General features: G+C 29.5%; 2 protein-coding genes across 5 annotated transcripts; one reads left to right on the top strand and one right to left on the bottom strand.

Moving 5' to 3' along the window:
* Nucleotides 1-1,109: 1,109 nt before the first annotated feature.
* On the top strand, nt 1,110-3,747 carry LOC133688635 (large ribosomal subunit protein eL20z-like). 4 transcript variants are annotated; one of them, XM_062108199.1, is made up of 6 exons: nt 1,110-1,303; nt 1,428-1,497; nt 1,960-2,076; nt 2,766-2,889; nt 2,977-3,094; nt 3,343-3,747. In XM_062108199.1, exons 2-6 carry the CDS (start codon nt 1,488-1,490, stop codon nt 3,397-3,399), a joined length of 426 nt encoding a protein of 141 aa, XP_061964183.1. In that variant the 5' UTR covers nt 1,110-1,303; nt 1,428-1,487; the 3' UTR covers nt 3,400-3,747. The 4 variants fall into 4 exon arrangements, with proteins under 4 accessions (XP_061964183.1, XP_061964182.1, XP_061964181.1 ...); XM_062108198.1 differs by having other exon boundaries at nt 1,431-1,497; XM_062108197.1 differs by lacking the exons at nt 1,110-1,303; nt 1,428-1,497 and adding an exon at nt 1,504-1,752 and having other exon boundaries at nt 3,343-3,404; nt 3,482-3,747.
* Nucleotides 3,748-4,238: 491 nt separating this feature from the next.
* On the bottom strand, nt 4,239-7,151 carry LOC133688709 (UBP1-associated proteins 1C). The gene is made up of 6 exons (XM_062108282.1): nt 6,950-7,151; nt 6,785-6,859; nt 6,565-6,695; nt 5,094-5,598; nt 4,739-4,849; nt 4,239-4,633 (listed from the first exon to the last, which is right to left on the bottom strand). Exons 1-6 carry the CDS (start codon nt 7,034-7,036, stop codon nt 4,571-4,573), a joined length of 972 nt encoding a protein of 323 aa, XP_061964266.1. The 5' UTR covers nt 7,037-7,151; the 3' UTR covers nt 4,239-4,570.
* Between the last annotated feature and the right edge of the window lie 12,472 nt (nt 7,152-19,623).

The following is a 19,623-nucleotide window of genomic DNA, read 5'->3' on the forward strand; positions in this document are numbered from 1 at the left end:
AGATCAAGATATCAAATCTTGAATGACGGCCAATGAACATTGTTGGGTTAATAATTTTAGTTTTTTAGAAAAAAAAAATTCTTTATTTAATTAATCAACAATAAAAATAAAAAAAATCATAGGGAAGTGATTTAATAAAATTGAAAGAAAAAGAATTATGTAGGGCTGTATGAGAAGAACGCCGGCTAATAAAAAAATTATTATAATCCTATTTGAAAATTAAGTAAAAAATAAATGAATTTTTAATTTAGAAATACAACAAAAAATTATAATTAATTATTTTAGTTAAAATTGAACACCCGGCAAGCTTGGCATGACACCCATATAATTAACTAATCCATTTTAATTAAAGTTTACACAGCAAAAAAACAAGATAAAATATAAAATATGGTTTTTAACATATATTTTTTTTTCAATATAGAGGTAGGCGACTAATTGTCTCTCTTTAAAAAAAAATTAAAAATAAATGATATGCTATTTATTGTGATAAATAAAACATCTTCACCTACCTAGTTTTTAAAAAAAACATAATGGGTAGTTTTTAACTTAAAAAACTTGATTTTAACATGTTACCTAAAATAAAATATTAATAAAATAAAATTCTATACCAAAACATAAAATTATGAAACTAAAAGAACTAAAAATGATTTTGGACAATTTTTAAGAATAAAAGGTGTTGTAACTATTGTTTCTTAAGAAAAATGGGTTATTATTTTTTTTTAAATTTTTATCGATAGGCTTTAAATCCTTTACAAACAATAAAATTAATTTTTTTTATAAAATCAAGTACTATTTAAAAGTTAGAATATTTTTAGATAATAATAATCTAATAAAAATAATTTATAAAATCTAATTCTAGAAAATACAATATCAAAAGATTAAATTGAAACCATAAATAAATTTCTCCATAATAAGCGAAACTTGACATAAACTAATGTGTCAACAATCTCTAATCAATCATTGCCGGCAACCACGACTGCAATTGTTTCCCAGAAACAGCTTTAACCACAGAAAATGTGGGTCAACGATAGGGGCACAATAGTCATTGGAGATGCTCCTCCATTCAGACTTGATTTTGCCTTTTGTTTTATAATAAACGAAAAAAAAGGGGGAAGAAAAGAAGGGACAAAGGAAGAGTCAATCTGTGTCAGCTTCAACAGCTAAGTAATGAAAATACCAAACAAGACCTTTACTTGTCTTCTACAACACTTTCTGGCATCTCCACCTCCTATATAATTTTTTTTTTTTTTTTATCTACAATAATCAAGATTCTCACAATTCAGCTCCTGCTTTCTTTTCACAGGCAAGTACCCACCCCTCTTTTCTTTTTCTCTTTGTATCATGACCTGTAGTTTGTTTCATCTTTCTGTGTTTTTTTTTTCTGTACCGAATTAACTTTGAAACTTTCCTCTCTTTAATTTCTGAAGCAGGTCAATACATACATATTGAACAAATCCAGCCTCTTCCAATACCCAGCCATAGCTCACATGGATCCAAGTACTGGGCACCCTTTCTTTATTGCTTGTTTTTCTTAATTTTCCAGCTTGTAATCTACTAGAACGAGGGGAGAGGGGCATAAAATGCAAACAGTCCATCTGGGATTACTAGTTTGTTTTTTTATTAACCAGTATACCACAATTGGGCTGCTTATTTAAGCCAGCATGAGATGAAGAAATTTAGTTTACAGTGATCCGATTGTCATGATGGATGATGACATTGCATTATCCATTATCAATATAGCACAAAGTTTAGGTATAGAAGGGTGTTTTTCATTTTTTTTTCTCATTTGCGTTAATGTGCTAAGAAACAAAAAGTTTGTAGGAACATTATGCTTGGAATTTATTTTGATTCTGTAAATTTTCTACTAGGAGGATTTTGGTTATTGAATGCCAACACCCAATTAAAGTAGAATTAACTCAGGCACTTCTTGACATAAGTGCAAACTTGTTGGTGCTGCAGATGCTGCCATTGAGGAGAGAGAGGGTTTCAGGAATGGCGTTGAGTTAGTGAAATCTGTCTCTGATAAGCACATTGATCTCCTCAGGCCATCTGCTCGATACTATACAGCATCAAAGGGTACTGTTCTTATTCAGTCTTGATTTATGTTCTATGAGTTCTTTTTCTTTTTTTACAATATAACATCCTATCATGTAAATTGCATAGACAATGTTTTGCTGGTTACTGTCACGCTTCCTACTTTATGCATTGATGATCAAGTCTCTGTCCTCCCATCTATAGACGTGACTGAGCTAGAATGATAAAATGTTCTCCTTTTATGCTAATACTCATGGCTGTATGTTGATATTAATCAGAGGATTAGCAGCCCTTTGTTTTTCTTTTATTTTCCTTTTCTTTTCTCTGGAGATGCAAGTCCGTGGGCTATGAATCTGAAGAACTCTGATATTTTTGGGATTTACTTCTTTTGCATTAGGTGCTAGTCTCACTTTTTCTAAACATCAATTATTTTTAGGAGCCATCATCTCTTCAAACTATATCAGGGTTATTGAATCCTGCTGCATTTTCATTTTCTACCTCCTTGTTGATTTAGTCTCTTTTAAATAGTCTTCAATTTTCTTCTTGTTTTTTTCTTATAGCACTCTTGCGTGTTTGATTCGTATACTGTATTTAATTATGTATCTCATCATGTTACTTTATGTGGTGGATTATCTTCCAGTTGTATTTATATTTTATGTCAAACAATTGATGTTTGCACTATCAATTGCTTATCCAAACTCCTGAGAGACGTTCTGATCTGCTGATGGTAGGGCAAGCAACAGATGCTGCAGATGGAGAAAAAGGAAAGTATACTCTTATTAGAGATCCTGAGGATTTTCAAGGGATTTATGACAAGCCCCTTCCATGCTTTGGCTGTGGTGTAGGATGGTTTTCGTGAGTATTCTTAAAACTAGTGTTTCTCCCTCCCATTACCATTTCTTATGTTCTGATAGTTATCCTTTTTCTTTTCTTTTTTTGCAGTTTTCTTTTGGGATTTGTGTTCCCATTGATGTGGTATTATGGTACATTTCTTTACTTTGGAAATTACCATCGAAGGGATCCAAGGGAGCGTGCAGGCCTTGCTGCTGCTGCAATTGCTGTAAGCTCTCTTACGCCCTCTCTATCAAAATAAATACTGTTGTTAGTGAAGCAACAAGAGTCTGAGTCTGAATAGCTTTAGGATGATAATGATAATGATAATCAGATTCTCATCACTGTCTTCCTTTGTCACTGACTTGATATGTTAAACAGTAACATTTTTAGTCTTTTTTATGGGCACTACAAACTGCACCTTGTTGAAAGTCTTCACAATTTTGATCCTTGATTTTAATGCTATCCCTGTTGCAGGCAATGGTGTTTTCTGTCGTGTTGATGGTCATAGCAGCTTATTTTTCTCTATTTTAGGCCTGGTAATCCGCTTCCAAGTTTGTTAGGCTTCACATTTTCAAAACAAAACAGATTCAAATTTCTTGCATGTGCAATGTAGATAACATGTCAAAGCGGAAGAGCAACAAAGAATATGTTGATACGAGATCCTTCACAGATGGAGATACCTTCTCGGCTACACTAAAACATATACAAAATCTTAAAAGCATTCTTTCCCCGTCTGCTGGCCTAATGTAAAGGCTCGAGCAGAGAAAATTCTCAATTAGCATGAAATTTACTAGTGAATTCATGAATACAGCAGTGAAATTGGATACTTTGTTTATATTTAATACATCTTGTGATACCTCAAAAGGAATAAGTTTGTTACTTGATGGTGCATGCCCATTTCCTTTAAAACGTTAAATGGAGCGTAATTCCTTGCACTTTGATGTTGCCCTCCTTGCCAGTTCTGTTATCTAGAGCCTCTCCTCGGGAGGCCGATTATGGTGATGAAGATAACAAAGAGACCGTTTATGCTTGTATAAAGTATTTACGGTATTAAGGGAACACTCTTGGATAGTTATTTGATACCATAAAAAGCCTGAACTCGTTTTCTTCACAATTGAGAACAGTATCATGTTTTTCTCTTACTTGATGTCAAGTCACATCGTTTAATCAAATTTAACACCGGGACTAAATCCAACTCTCCAAATCTGTTAAAAACATATCATTCACATCAGGAGTAGAATGCTTAGTATTATGGTGTAGCTTTTCACTTGCAAATAATTTTTTATTTTTTTTTAATTTTTAATATTAACACATTAAAATCAGTATGAAGATTCATAAGAAATATATTCTCACACAAGCAGACGAATAGGTGATCTTAATGAGAAAAGTTCGTCTATAAGATTTTCTTTTCCAAAAAATAAATCATTCGGTAGCAATACAAGCCTTGTGGGCATACATGTAATACGAAAAGTAATTGTAAGAACACTGCGCAAGCCACACAATAGAAGGGAAAAGTATAAATCATAGGGCAAGCATCAAGCCCTCAAAAATGGTAGTCCAGAGAGGACCTACGTCTCAAAGTGATTCTTGATCGAATAGGAGGCTAATGAACAAATGCTGAAGGACTCTATAAAGGAAAATCGCCCTGATAGGCGCAGTTGTCCATTAGGAATTCTCTTCTACAAGGCCCAAAAACTTGATTTCAATCTTTAGCTGCTAGATGAACATATTTGTCGTCAACTCTAAACCGGGAGCTCGAATTGATCTACAACAGCCCCCAAAAGAGAATAATCAGCAGTAATTAGAAATAGAAGCGAGAGGGTAAGCATAGACGAGGTGGCATAAAGTAAAATTCTTTTGAAAGGCTGACCTTTTGTTCAAGTATATTATCGAGTTCGGTTTCATCTTTTGCAATGCCAGATTCTTGGAGGGACTTCAGGACAAGCTTTTTCAGTTTCCTGATCTTCAGAACTCCATCATTCTGCATCATGCATCAAAAACCAAAATCTTAAATGTCAGCATTAGGATGATATTAAAGAAGGAAAAACGTAAGTCAATTCAGTATTAGTCATGTTTATGCATGCCATTAAAGTTTACTTCGAAGGTGGCTACTTAATTGATGACGTATGATAAAATTTATATATTTGGCCTCATCAACACGAGGTAGCAAATTGAAATACAATTGAACTGGAAATGCAATGAAAAATATGATCAAGGATACATACAGATTTCAAGGCTGATTTTACCAGCTTCCTCCACTTTATATTCTTTTTATTATCTTCCTTCTTAGGGCTAGTAGCCTTGTCATCTTTAAGAGCATTGTGTTTAGCTTTCTTCAACTGAGTCTCAACATCATCGGATTTTCTTTCAACCTGACTTTTACCATTGCCCACTTCATTTGCAGCACCATCCTTTGTCTTATTCCCAGTGCCATCATTCCCAGATGCATCAACCTTTCTCTTCCTTTTTGAAGGCAACTTTCCGTTCTCTATTTCTGTGTTGGTATCTGCACTGTCAACATTTGGTGTATCCTGCAATTTTTGCTCCTCTACATGTTTATTATTCTCAATCAATGCAACCTTAGTAGGAGCATTTGAATCAAGAGCAGATTCTTCTGTCTGTTTAGGTTGTTGCTTGGCAGCTTGAAAAGCCCGGGCCTTTCCCCGGTGCTTCTTTCCATCAGCATGGAGAAGAAGAGCCTGCTTACTGGTAGCCTTGGTATTGCAGAGACTGTAATTACAGTGTTGCACAGAAGTTGATGGCTTAGATGGAATCACTAGAAGAGATATAACACCAAGCACTTAAGAGGGAAGCAATAAAACTACTCTTTGACTTCTTATGCATGCATAAGAGAGATCAAACAATATTCATTAGAACAGAAAGTTACATAATGTTTTAGCACTATTGAATTATTGTCTTTAGATTTAGTTCCCCACTAAATATTGAACTAGATTATGCATGCAAACCCCGCCATGGATCCAAGCTTGCCTCTTACAATCATCTTAACAACTTTCTATCCAAGAGAATTCCATTCAAACAAGTCTAGTACTTCATTACTTTGTAGGGGTGAGAGTTTCAAGTCAACGTGTTAATCAATCAATTCAGTTCCAGCTGAATCTGGAAATTATGATCAGTTTTAGAGAACCAACTACACAGACTTCTAAAGTTTGTGCGGACTAGGCTAGAAAAACACAATCACTCAAAAGACTGAGCAGTAGCAGCAATACACGATATTTAAAAGTTAAAACCAGCCCTAATCATGAAAAAACACCTGCAAGAATTAATTAACACATTGTACAACACAGCTTGAAGATTCTAATTGTTCAAAAACATATGATTGACAAACATTATTTCCAGATAAAAGATAAGGCATGAAGCTCTAATATCTTGATCCCATACATCATTTAACCTTTCTTTTACTTGTTTTACACAAGAAAAAACTCAATGTTGTCTTTGATGTTTGGCGAATGATGAATTTACCAATTTCTGGCATTTTCTTAGAAAACTAAAATATATTTTAAGACCGAAATGCAAGTCCCACGATATTTTCCACTTTTAAATTTAAAAATTTGACTTGGGAGATGGCAAAAAATCAAGTTTATAATCAGTCCGACAGAATCCAAAAAGGCCATACATCATGGGAGAACACAAACATACATGCATAAGAAAGGTAATAAAGTTTTAAAAAGAACATACCTACAAAACCATGGTGGGCGTTCAGATAACCCAACATTGATATCAACATCGGGTTTTTGCTTTGCATCCTTGTTGGATTTAGGTGTTGCGCCATTTGAAGCTTTCCCTTGACCCTTTGGACCATATTTCTCCTGAGAATAAACAAAAAGCAATTCAGAACTCCCTTAAGAAATTATTAGGAAAAAAATCAAATATTAAAGATAGAAATGAGCATCGTTACCGCCTCGGTAATGCACTGAGTGTGGCCCTGAACGCTTTGCTTCCCAAATGTCTCTCCACAATCAATGCAAGATAGCTACACAATTTTAACATTCCAAACATACCAGAGTTTTTAATCTGTGACCAATATTATTTTTTTAAAAAAAAAAGGGAAGATGGAGAAGACCTTGGTTGCAGAACACATTCTGAAGTGATTAGGCAACTTGGGTTTCTTCAAGTTCTCTCCACAATCCTCGCACTGAAACCACACCATCTCTCTCTGTTCCTGATGAATTGAAGGCCAAAGCAAGCAATCTCCTCTTTAGCTGCGACCTGGAGAAACTAGAAAGGGTTTTAAGTTCCTTTATTAGGGTTTTAATCATCACTGTCCTTGTTGCTGGCTTTTGCTTCAGGAAGATTCGGGGCTCCATTTAACTCAAAACGCACCGTTTTGTTAACCCCAGCTGGGGAAACAAGCCCAGGAATAACGTATTAACAAAAACTGTGGGTTTTTTTTACTGTAGTTGCTATTGTAAAATTATTATTTTACCTTTGAATTGAATAAAAAAGTGTAATGGGGTGTTTTGGTATTTATAATTAGTCCAATAATCATTAAAAAAATTATTTAAGAGTATGCTAGTAGTTTTGTTTCTTTGCATAGTAAAAATATAATTTTATCTCTAGATTTAATAATTTTATAAACTGTTGCCTAATAATTTTTTAGTTTTTTTCAAAAACATTGACCTTAAAATGAGTTTGAAAATGTATCGATGTTTTTTTTTTTCAAGTTTTTGTTAATTTGACAATGTTTTGGTTTAAACTTAGTTTTTAATGACTAGTTAACGAGTGTTCTAATATCAGGCACCAACATAGATTTAGTATGATCTTTTATTAAAAATTATATATATACAAACAAAAATTATCTTCAAGTTGTGAGATTTTTTGTTCAAAGTTCAATTCTAACTTGACGAACACCAATCAATAATAAATAACTTGTGAAAAAGCTTAGAAAATAATTTAGATAGCTAATTGAATATATATAATAAATTAAAAAATATATATATAGTTAAGGTAACGTTTCGTTCGAAAAGATGTGGTAAAGATAATATCTATCTAAACATAACCAACCTTGTAGTTATATCTTTGGAACCAATATATATTTCATGATTCTTAGTTTTTTTAAGAACCAGGTGGCAACTTCATTTTCAATATTTCCCTTTAAATTCATAGGTCTCATTTTCATGTCAAGTGCAACATGATTCATTTGATCACAGATAAGAAATCAACCATGTCTAAGACTAATTTATTCATGGTAAAAAAATCAACCATGTCCAAGACTAGTATTAAGCCCAACATTTTAGCTAATTATATCATGGTTGAAAAATTATGCTAAGTGATGGACATGATTGATTAAGGAAGGTATTTATGAACTTAAGACGAAGGAGATATTCCAAGAAACTTTAATTGGTAAAGGTATTTTTTTTGTTTTCTAAGGTATTTTTTAGAATCCTAGTATCTTATTTCGCATTTTTTTTTATTCATGCCTTGTTTGTTTCCTGGAAAATACTTTCCTGGAAATAATTTTCCTCACTTTTCTATATTTGGTAAACATATGGAAAGTTAGTTAAAGGAAAATGAATTCCGATCAAAGGAAAAATTAAACCTTTATGATAGGAAAGTATTTTCCTTTTCTTATCTTAAGGAAAACACTTTTCTTTCTTTACAAAAAACATAACACGATACATAATACAAATCCATATATATCTCTTTCTCTCTCTCTCTCAAATCTCTTTACCAGGAACAATTGAAGCATATTCCTTTTATTTTAGGTAAATTTTTTCCCTCAAATGTTTCTCTATTATTTGTCTTATGTTTTCATCTTCTTTGTTTAGATCTGTAGCTATAATTATGGCATAAATCTTGTGATCTTGTTTAATTTGCTGTGTTTTTTTCACAGAAACCAAACAAAACTCTCTGTGTTTTTTTTTCCATGCTTTGTTTTTTTCACAGTAACCAAACAAAACATAATATAGATAACAAAATCCATACTCTGTTTTGTTAATTCCAGAGAACCCACATCACTAGACGAATGAAACCCATAAAATCCATGCTCTATTTTGTTTGGTTTCTATGAAAAAAACATAGCAAACACATGCTCTGTTTTGTTAATTCTAGAGAACCCACATCACTAGCTGAATGAAACCCATAAAATTCATGCTCTGTTTTTTTTTTGTTTCTGTGAAAAAAACACAGCAAACCCATACTCTGTTTTGTTAATTCTAGAGAACCCACATCACTAACCGAATGAAGGGAAAAAAAACTCTAATACAGATAACAAAATCCCCAAACTTAAAATAAAGTGAAGTTTATTTTCACCCTCGTCTCAAAAACAACTCTTTTTTCATCGACTCCCCTACACCCTCTTAACTCCCCTATCAAAAAGCAGTCCCCACCTTCTTGTTTCCTTATCCTCGGATCCAGCCATTCTATCCACTCCCCTCTCAAAAAAAGACTCCTTCATTTTTGTTACCCCTTCTGCTTTTGATCTTTGTCCTGTTTCTTTATGCACAAAGAGAGGAAGTTAAGGGGAATACTAGAGAGGTAAGAGAGTGTTAGGGTTTTTTTTTTTCAAGAAACAACATGGTACGAAACATGCCATGTCATTTGGTTTCAATGTTTTTTCAAGGATGGAGGAAAGCTATGTTGTTTTATCGACATGATATTGAGCATGGGTTCAAGTTAAGTGTTAGAAAAATTGAAATGGTTTGGTAGAAAAATCGTAAAGGGTATGAACATATAATTTTGCAATAAAATTATATGTTCAGGCCGTTAAACATAAGGTTTGAGAATTTATAAAATAATATTCTTTAAGGCCTTGTTTATTTAGAGAATCAGATATTATTGCCAAAACTATTATACATTGTCAACTTCTTCGAGCATAATTTTTTGTATTGATTGTGTAAGTATTTTATATGTTTTTTTAATGTTTATTTCCCTAAATTTTTAGGTTTTGTTATTAGAAAACTTTACTTTCTTGTTATGGATAGTAAGATTATTCATGCAGCATGTATGGGAGTAGTTGTAACTGTGATAGCTACAGGGGTAACTATTATTGAACAAGAAAGAAATAGAATTTATATACCAAGAGAACCACGTATAAATGCAATTGTTCAATGAGAATTTTATATTAATAACATTTTGAATCGAGATGATAAACATTGCGTTAAACAAATTCATATGAAACCAATTGTCTTATATAATTTATGTGATGTTCTCACAAGTCGTGACCTATTACAATCAACTCAAAATGTGTCTATTAGGAAGCAAGTAATTGTGTTATTACAAATTGGAGGCCAAAACCAAAGATTTCATTTTATTAATAGTATACTATAGGTCTGTTGAAACTATCCATCGTTACTTTAGAATTGTTTTAAAAGTAGTTCTTAAGTTATACAAACACCTTATTAAAGACCTAAGGGATATAGTTCCCGCAGAGATAATGAATAATTGAATATTCTATCCTTATTTTAAGGTATGAGAACAATACCAATATTTTTATACATTAATTAATTACATCTAGAAGAAAAGGTTATGAATTATTTTTTCATGTTTATATAGGATTGTGTGGGAGCAATTGATGGTACCCATGTTCCTGTTGAGATTCAAGGAAAGTTTCGAAGTTGAAAATAAGAAACAACACAAAATATTTTAGCAGCTATAACTTTTGATTTGAAGTTTATATATGTTTTAGCTGGCTGGAAAGGAAGTGCACATGATTCACGGGTTTTAGGTGATGCATTATCAAGACCTAGTGGTCTAAAAATTCCAAAAAATATATAATAAAATATTTAATAAACATATAAAATGTCTAATTAGATAAAGATAGTAATAGGTTTTTTTTAATTTGCAGGGAAATATTATCTTGGTGATGCTGGTTACGGTATTCAAAATGGAATCATTTCTCTTTTTCGTGGAGTTCGATATCACTTGAATGAGTTTACAGAACATTCACCAGAAAATAAAAAGGAGCTATTTAATCTTCGAGATTCTTTATTGAGAACCGCTATTAAGCGAGGGTTTGGTATTTTGAAAGGCTGTTTTAGATCAATTGATAGAAAATCTTTTTGGTCTTATGAATACAAGTAGATGTTGTGCTTACATATTGTATTATTCATAATCATATAATGGGAGTTGATCCTTATAACTTTCTTATGGAAAAAATATGTTTGGAAAGTGAACCAATTAGACGAACAATCAACTTAAGTCAACGAGAAGAGAGGGAAGAGAATAGGGAGTGAATAACAAAAGGAGAAATGATTACATCAACCATGTGGAATGATTATAACACTTAAAGAAACTAGTAATTAAGTGTTAATTATATGTGTTTGTTTTTATTATGTTTTTTTTCAGTTTGTATTATCTTTGTTATGTATTTGAATTGCTTGTTGACTTTATTATAATTTCTTATGTATTTTATGTATTCTCTTTTAAATATTAATTGTAGTTTTTATATTAAATTTATTAAATCTAAATATTGTATGATTTTATTTTGTATAAATTTGAAATTTTTTTTTAGAAATGAGTACCGCACAAAATGAAAAATACAAGGGCAAACACTTCACATGGTCTAAGTCTATGTCTCACATGTTACTTGAGATATTAGTTGAGGCACTTAAAGGAAGCAAACCTTCTTTCACCTTTAAAGCAAAATCTTTTGTTAAGGTGGCTTTAGAAATTAGTCAAAAGTTCAATGTGCAATGCAAGCCTAAGCATGTGGACAATCATTTCAAAACTGTGAAAAAAAAAAAGGGAATAATAACCAAACTTAAAAATAAAGTGGCTTTGGTTAGAATGATTGTTTGAAGATGATTACAGTTTCGAAAGATGTATATGATAAAGAAGTAAAGGTATTATAAATATTATACTCTTTGTAATTTTTATATTTATTTTTATTTCCAATATGTTATACAAGGAACTAAAAAAATTGCATATTCTAAACTTTATGAACAGACACATCCCAATCATGACAAGTATCTCAATAAAAAATTTGATATGTACGAAGCAATGATAATTGTTGTTGGAAAAGACATGGCAACCGAAAATTATGTCAAATCATATGTTGATGTCAACTTGAAAGAGAACACTGAAGAGCAATCAATTTCAATTGAAAATGAAAGGAAATATGAAGAAACTTCTAAGACATCTTCCTCTAGTGCACAAAAGAGGCAACATAGAAAGAGAAATTGTATATATAAAGATGATGGTGTTGAAAAGTTGTCTAAAAAGATTGGAGATGTAGCATTTGCAATTCAAAACCTCAATAAAAATCAACTTGATGTTAATGAGCTATATACGGAAGTGATGAAAATTAAAGGCTTTGATGAGATCACTATCGAGGATGCATTTGATCACTTGGTTGAAAATGAAATGTTGGCAAAAGCATTTATGGCAAAAAAATGCTAATTTGAGAAAAATTTGGGTTCAGAATTTTGTGAACCAACACTACTATAGGCCTACTTGCTAAGATGATTTTAATATGATAAGAAAATATATGTTTGTTATTTGACAAGTATGTTTATTTGTTTAATTTGGTCTAGCATGTTTATGTTTATTAATTTGAATTAATATGTATGTGTATGACATAAAACTTAATATTTATACATGACTATGTTTGATGTAAGATATTTATATTAGTTTCTTAATGCTTATTTGATATATATTAAAAGGATATTAAAGGGATAATTGCCCATACCCATAAAAAAAAATCTTTATCTAAAAAACCCATCAAAATATTTTTGTATTTATTTATATTTTAAAAAAATCTTCATACCAAAAAAACCCAAATATCTAACTCTTACTTAATACCCTAAACTAATTTGGCTTTCTTCATATGAAAAAAAAAACATATTTTAAGCTTTTAAAATTGAAAAATAATATTAATAGATTTTACTTAAGAAATATTTCACAAGGTTATATCTCTATAATATTATATGACATATATAGTTATATTTTATAAAATAAGCTATATATGAATATAGGATATAATAAAAAAATTCATCATTACACTTTTTAGATTTTATTTTTTTATTGTAAATGATTAAATATTTATATTTTATATTATATATATATTAGATAAACTTGAAAAAAAATTAATTCATTAAATTATTTTCCAATTCATTTTCCATAACATAACCAAATACTAGAAAATATTTTCCAGTTTATTTTTCATAACACTACCAAATATCGAAAAATAATTCACTCTCCGAGAATTCACTTTTTAAAAAAACTATTTTTTTAAAAAAACTACTTTTCAGCAAACAAACAGAGCCTCAATTATTACGTAGAATACACGCCGGTAAGCATCTATGAGCACTTATAGCACAATCTTCTCAAAACCAACAATTAATAGTTTCATTGATTTTGAGATATTTTAAACCTGCTCTCTTTTCTTTTCTACCATATTTGCTTTCGTCGTTAGGGTGTCCATCTCTCTAATTTGATATGCTCCTTCCAAAATCTCCTATTAAAAACGGTTACATAAGATCAAGACTTGACGATCTTCCCCTTCCAATTAACAATCCTCCACTTAGAAGTTTTGGATTGTGTCTTCTCTTTCATGGCCACTAATGCATAATTGACATAATCTTCACACAATTTATTCTAGTTCTTCATACATGGGTATCTTGAATCAACATTATATTAGCAATCTCTATCAAAAATCAAATTAAAAGCATCCGGTAAGTATTATCCTTGTACTTTTTTCGTGAGGGAGAAACTTTATGGTTGAGTTTACCTTTAGAAAATAATTTTTTAATCTCAATCTCTAGTTTTTTTTGTTATCCTAGAAAGATTTCTTTGTGAAATTAAGCAACATTTTTATTAGATTTTTTTTCTTAAATAGAAAACGAAGGTCATTATTTGGCGGTGAAAATAATAAAAATAATGGATATACAAATTTAGGTGCACATATAGAATCCGTATTTTTATAGCAGAGAATATGAAATTGAAATAAAATCAGGAGAAAAAAGTTTAAATGATGAGATTAAAATAAATCAATTTAAAAAAAAACAAAAATCAACCCATGTTAACTTTTGAAACTGGTAATTCTATGAATCCGAGACTAATTCCATAAAAGGCAAACTATGAAAAATAACAAAGAAAAACTAAAAAAAAGAAAAAAATTAGCTTAAAAAAAAGAAAAAATTGAGCAAACTTGGGCAAACCTTTTAAACTTGATTCAATCACTAAAACTTGCAACCTATGAAATCTTGAACCCGAGTTTAATTATGAAGCTTAATTCCCAAATAATTTAATTTCAAAAGATGAAATTGTGAAAATATTAATAAAAAAAACTTGCAAAAAAAAATATAACAACAAAAAGAACGGAGAGAAATTTTGATAGAAAAAAACCTAATGGGGATGAAATTATAAAAAAATCAATTTTAAAAATGATCCCAAACAAAACAAATAGCAATAAAAAGAATGAAAATCAAATTCGAAAGATTAAAAAATTATAGGGTGGAAATATTTGTAATTTTATAGATTATGCAAAACTAAAAAAATAGTAATAAAAAGACAGAGACCAAATGTGAAGGAAAAATAAATTGCAAGGGCTTGTTTGTTTTTTTTAAAGGGGCCAACACTAAATTTGAAGTGAGAAGAGAGAGAAAGAAGGAGAAAATGGTTGTCAGCATCAAACTCAATGTGTGTTAGGGGCATGCGCCACCCCATTTCATCGGGGAATGTTGAGACCTTTCAAACGTTGCACCATAAGGTGGTGTTTGGTGGTCGGATAACCCCACACTTGCTATATGAACGACGTGAGAATTGTCTACATGCTCTAGCAACTTTTTTATTAAATAATATTTAATATATATCAATTACAATAATACCCATAACTAACTTTAAAATTTATAATAAAACCAATGTAAAATGAAAAAAAAAATCAAACCATTGTAAGAGAATTTTGTTGATTTTGTCTTCAAGAGCATCAAAATAATTATATTATTTAAAAAAATTAAAAGACCAAAACACATTTTAATAATAGACATTATAATTTTTTATTATAAAATTAAATTACTAATTTTATTGTAAAAAAAATAAAATGACAAATCTCTAATTTAATAGCTAAAAAAAGTTGTTATTTTAAATAATATTTTAAGTACTGCTGTAAAGTAACTTTCCTAGAATTAATTATTTTTTGTTTAATTAATGTGGCTCGTAACTGTCACGAATACAACATCAATTATCAAATCAAATAATTTTTTTTATTAACAGTATAGTTGATATGAAATAATTTGTGGGGCTGGCAATCTTTCAACTGCATAAGCTTTACCCATATTAATAGCCTTCTGGTACATATTATAATCATTATCCCCACACTAAGGCACCTGTCAAGGGTGGATTTATTATCTTTCTACGTTTCTGACAACGACCTCCTTTAGCACCTCTTGATTTGGATTATTCCGATGGTTAATATGGACTTCTTCTCTTAGTCAGGCCACCCTCCTTTAGCAACAAACCAACAGGCCATATAGTGGCCACTAGATTGGTGGCCGGTGTTTTTTAATTGTAAAAGAATTGTTCAGATGGTACAAGCGGATTTTAAAAAAGCAAAATAAAAATAAATAAATAAGATCCAAGTTATTGATTTAACTGAGTTTAATAAGCTCGTATAATATAAATACAACAAGAATAAATAAACAAATAAAAAAATTAGCAACGAAAAGAAGGTAAAAAAACCCATCTTAGTTAGTATGTCGAATCTGTGACATGGTCATGATACTATGATAACTCTGTTGAACGCAGGTTGAATAAAACAATGAAACTTAATTATCAAACAATCAAATGTCGAAGCGTGGAATTGAAAAAAAAATAATAAAAAAATGATTGAAAAAAAAGATCTAAATCAACTTGTGTTAACCCATTAACCCTACGATCATGAATATAGGATTGAGATAACCTCGTAGATAGAAAAGTATAAAAAAATTACATGAAGACCAATTCCTAATAAATCAAACATTGAAGGATGAAATTGAAAAAAAAATCAGATTTAAAAAGACTAAAGTCAACCTATGTTAATATCCAAAACTCAAGACCCTTGTCATAACCTTGGGATCAACGTCAAAGAAGGCAAACCTTAAACAATAACAAAGTAGAATTCTTAACCATAAAATGCCAAGGGATGAAATTGAAAAAACAAGGAATAAACAAAATAAATAGCAATTAAAAAAATAGAGATCAAATTTGACATAAAAATAATTCAAAATCAAATGATAAGGGATGAAATTGAAGGAAAAACTCAATTAGAAAAAATGGATAAAAATAAATGGTAATTAAAAGAATGAGAACCAAATTTGATATAAAAACTAAATGATAAAGGACTAAATTGAAGAATAACATTAATAAGACAGATAAAAAAAGAGTCAAATAGCAATAAAAAAAATAAGAATCAAATTGGTAGGAAAGAAAACTTAGGAAGGATAAAATTACAAAAATATACAAACTTTTAAAAGTTATCTAAAATAAAATAAATATCAATTAAAAGAATGGCGATCAAATTTGAAAGATAAAAAAATTGAAAGGGGTAAAACTGAAAAAAAAATCAATTTCATAAATCATCTCAAATAAAACAAATAGTACTCAAAAGAATAGAGACCAAATGTAAAAAAATAACAAATAGAAGAGTTACTTTTAAATTTTGTAGGGTTAGTGTGGAAATTAAAAAGGCAAGAGGGAAAAAAGAAAAACAAGAAAGGATCGCACGCGTCAAATCAGAGATCTGTTTGGAACACTCGTCACATTAGGACAGAGATGAAGCCAGGATGATTTGAATGTTGTCCTGGAAGCCACTGCTTGACCACCACATAGCATCTCATATGCTAGCTAGTTTTTTTTTTTAATAATATCTTACAAAAAAAACTAATGTAAAAGGACGCAAAGGCCCCTAGCATAAGCTATAAAAATCTTTTTTTTTAAGGTTAAATGAGTAATTTTACTGCTTAATAAAAAAGAAAAAGATGATAGAAATCCTAGATCTAGGCTTATAATTTCTTGTTTTTAAAGATGATTAAGTATTTTCATTATGCTAAAAAAATATATTAAGATCTTCTTGCCTATCTAATTCATAAATGATTTTTTGATCATTAAAAAATAATCATTTTACCCCCTATTCGAGGCTTAATAATTTGTGGTGGAAGGGCAAAACATTAAAATATTATTTGAATCCACTATGTTTTGGAAAAAAAACTTACAAGTTTTGAATTTTTTTTTACTTATAACTGATACCAAGAAAACTATATAGCTAATCAAATAATTCTATCTAATTGAATAACAGCTAACTCTGACTATAAAATAAGCATAAAATCTAACATTCTTAAATATTGAAGGAAATAAAAAAAAAAAAATTAAAATGGTAAAATAATAAAACAAAGACAATCTAGACATAAGTTACAAATCAAATCAGATAAAGAAATGGACCTTCATAGTGGATTCTTAAGCTTATGAAGGCCTGGAACTACTTCATGAGCATCTTTATACATGGAGCTTTAAATCATATTTTTGGATTGAGCATAGAAGTCTTAAAAGTTACAAGTCTTTTAATTTCTAGATTTTTTGTTTGTCAACCTGCCTCATGTACTCATCAGCTAGACTTTCCTTAGTTTTTATAAGTGATTTTTTATAATTAAACATATGAGATTCAAATCCAAAACCTTTTAACAATAAGGGAGCGAGGTTGCATTGATTATGCTACAAACTTATTAGCAAAATGGTTTAAAGAAGTTGTGTATCCATTAAATATGATTGTGTGATTTTCATTGAAAACCATTTCTACATTGGTTTAGTTAAAATTAGCTTTAAAATTCAGGTAGGATTTCAAGTTAATTTTAGTATAGGAATGTATCAATGTTATAAATACATTTTATTGTATTTTATTTTTTAAAATTAAAAAAAATACAAGGATACTATTTATGTTTAATAAAATACAATTTATAAAATAGTTTAATCGACCTACTCTGAAAAAGAGTTGATAATGCTAATTAAATATTAAAAGTGTCACGACAATATTTTTTCTAAAAGCAAAAGATAAATGAGTATGCAAATATTTAACACCCACTTTTTTATGTATGTATTTTTTTTTATTTTAGAGGTTATTATATATATATATATAAATAATATCTTTTAAATAAGAATAATTAAAATAATAACTACCATTTAAAAAAATAAACAAAACAATTTTTTTAAAAAAAATCTAAGAGAGGTGATATTAATTTAAATTGAAAAATATTAATGTAAACTATAAAAATACATACAAAAGAGGGAGGGTAATAATTAAAAATTTAGCAAAAAATAATATAACAAAAAGGAGAGAGAGAAGCCAGGCACTTGTACTTGGCTAACCATGCAAACCTAAACGCGCTTAGACCTTGAAACTAAGGCTCATGCACTTGAGCTTCTAGGTATACCAATAAGGGATGGACAACATATTGTCGGTCCCTTTAAAAAAATTCAAAATAGATGATATGTTGTTGGGAACAGTAGATGACGTGTTACTTGTTTATCAGTTTCTGGCCATCTAAGGTGGCTGACAAAACTTCCAAAAAGTCGGGTTTCAACTTCTGGAATAAAAACTATTTTCAACCAACTTTTCACATGCAAACAACTAAGAAATATTTTAGAAACCTTGATAAAATTATTTATGATATTCAAATAGCAAAAGCATTGGTTAAAATTCACAAAAATAACCCAAAACCACAAAACTTCCAAATAATGATCTATATTTTTTTTTTGGGCAAGATGATGATATAAAAAACCAACATAATCAATCTCTTTTCATTAAATGGAATCCTTTGATATCAAACTTGATTATTTTGGTTGTTGGAATAATGACAAATATCTCTCTCTGTTTTTTTTTTTGCGACTTTCTCTTTCATCTCCCAAACTTATATACTAAAAAAATAAACAAAATGAATTTTTAGACCAAAATAAGAATTATCATGATTTTAGGATTAGTCATGTGTTTTACATTTCAATGTAATGTGTTTTATTTTGGTATTTCTATCACAATTTCAAATTTAATCTCATCTAATTGGAGGCTATAAAATGATTCAATAAAAAACATTTAGAAGATAAAATTAAAAAAAATAAAAAAAGAAAAAACAAAAAAGAAGGGGCAATAGTTTCACTAATCATGTAAACAGTAAATAAATTGGAAAAGATCCCAATAATTATAGCTATTTTTTTTTAATAATAGTTATATTTTGATAGTTCCTCATTCAAAGCATCATTTTTTATATAAAAAAATATTTTCATTATAAGAATAAAAGATATGATAATTGTTATTATTAATCAATAATATCATGGAGAAATCAAGCAAGTTTATTTTCATATCCCCTTTTATTTTATTTTTTTACATTTAAACCACATATGTTAATTTTAATATATATATATATATATATATATATATTTCACTAGAAATTTATATTTCAGAATAAACTAATCATAAAAGTCATTTTTATGACATGTACTATTTCACAAAAATTTATAATTAATTTATTATAAAAATGACAAACTTTGGCGGGAGATAATATATACTTATGCTGAAAAAATAAAACTTAAGAAAATAATATATAATATTTAATTCCATATAAGCTTTAAAAGATATTTGTTATTTATGATAATTGGTTCACTTTGCACTGTGAGTCAGATCAATTTTTTTAATGAAAAAAAATATATCTTAGCATTGCTAATATTGTTTCTTGTAGATATTTTTTAAACTGTGTAAGAATTGACCTGATATGACTCAATTATCTTGGCGGGTACAAAGACAACTCAAATAACTGTTAAAAACATAATTTGACT

The sequence above is a fragment of the Populus nigra genome, chromosome 3 (genome assembly GCF_951802175.1).
Source record: "Populus nigra chromosome 3, ddPopNigr1.1, whole genome shotgun sequence".
Classification (NCBI taxonomy): Eukaryota; Viridiplantae; Streptophyta; class Magnoliopsida; order Malpighiales; family Salicaceae; genus Populus; species Populus nigra.

Coding starts and splice junctions, on each gene's coding strand:
- LOC133688635 (XM_062108197.1), top strand. CDS start 1,701: ATGATGGATGATGACATTGCATTATCCATTATCAATATAGCACAAAGT. Junction 2,077..2,765: donor ATACTATACAGCATCAAAGG/GTACTGTTCTTA, acceptor TGCTGATGGTAG/GGCAAGCAACAGATGCTGCA. Junction 2,890..2,976: donor TGTGGTGTAGGATGGTTTTC/GTGAGTATTCTT, acceptor CTTTTTTTGCAG/TTTTCTTTTGGGATTTGTGT.
- LOC133688709 (XM_062108282.1), bottom strand. CDS start 7,036: ATGGTGTGGTTTCAGTGCGAGGATTGTGGAGAGAACTTGAAGAAACCC. Junction 5,599..6,564: donor CGCCCACCATGGTTTTGTAG/GTATGTTCTTTT, acceptor CTGTAATTACAG/TCTCTGCAATACCAAGGCTA. Junction 4,634..4,738: donor ATAATATACTTGAACAAAAG/GTCAGCCTTTCA, acceptor GGGCTGTTGTAG/ATCAATTCGAGCTCCCGGTT.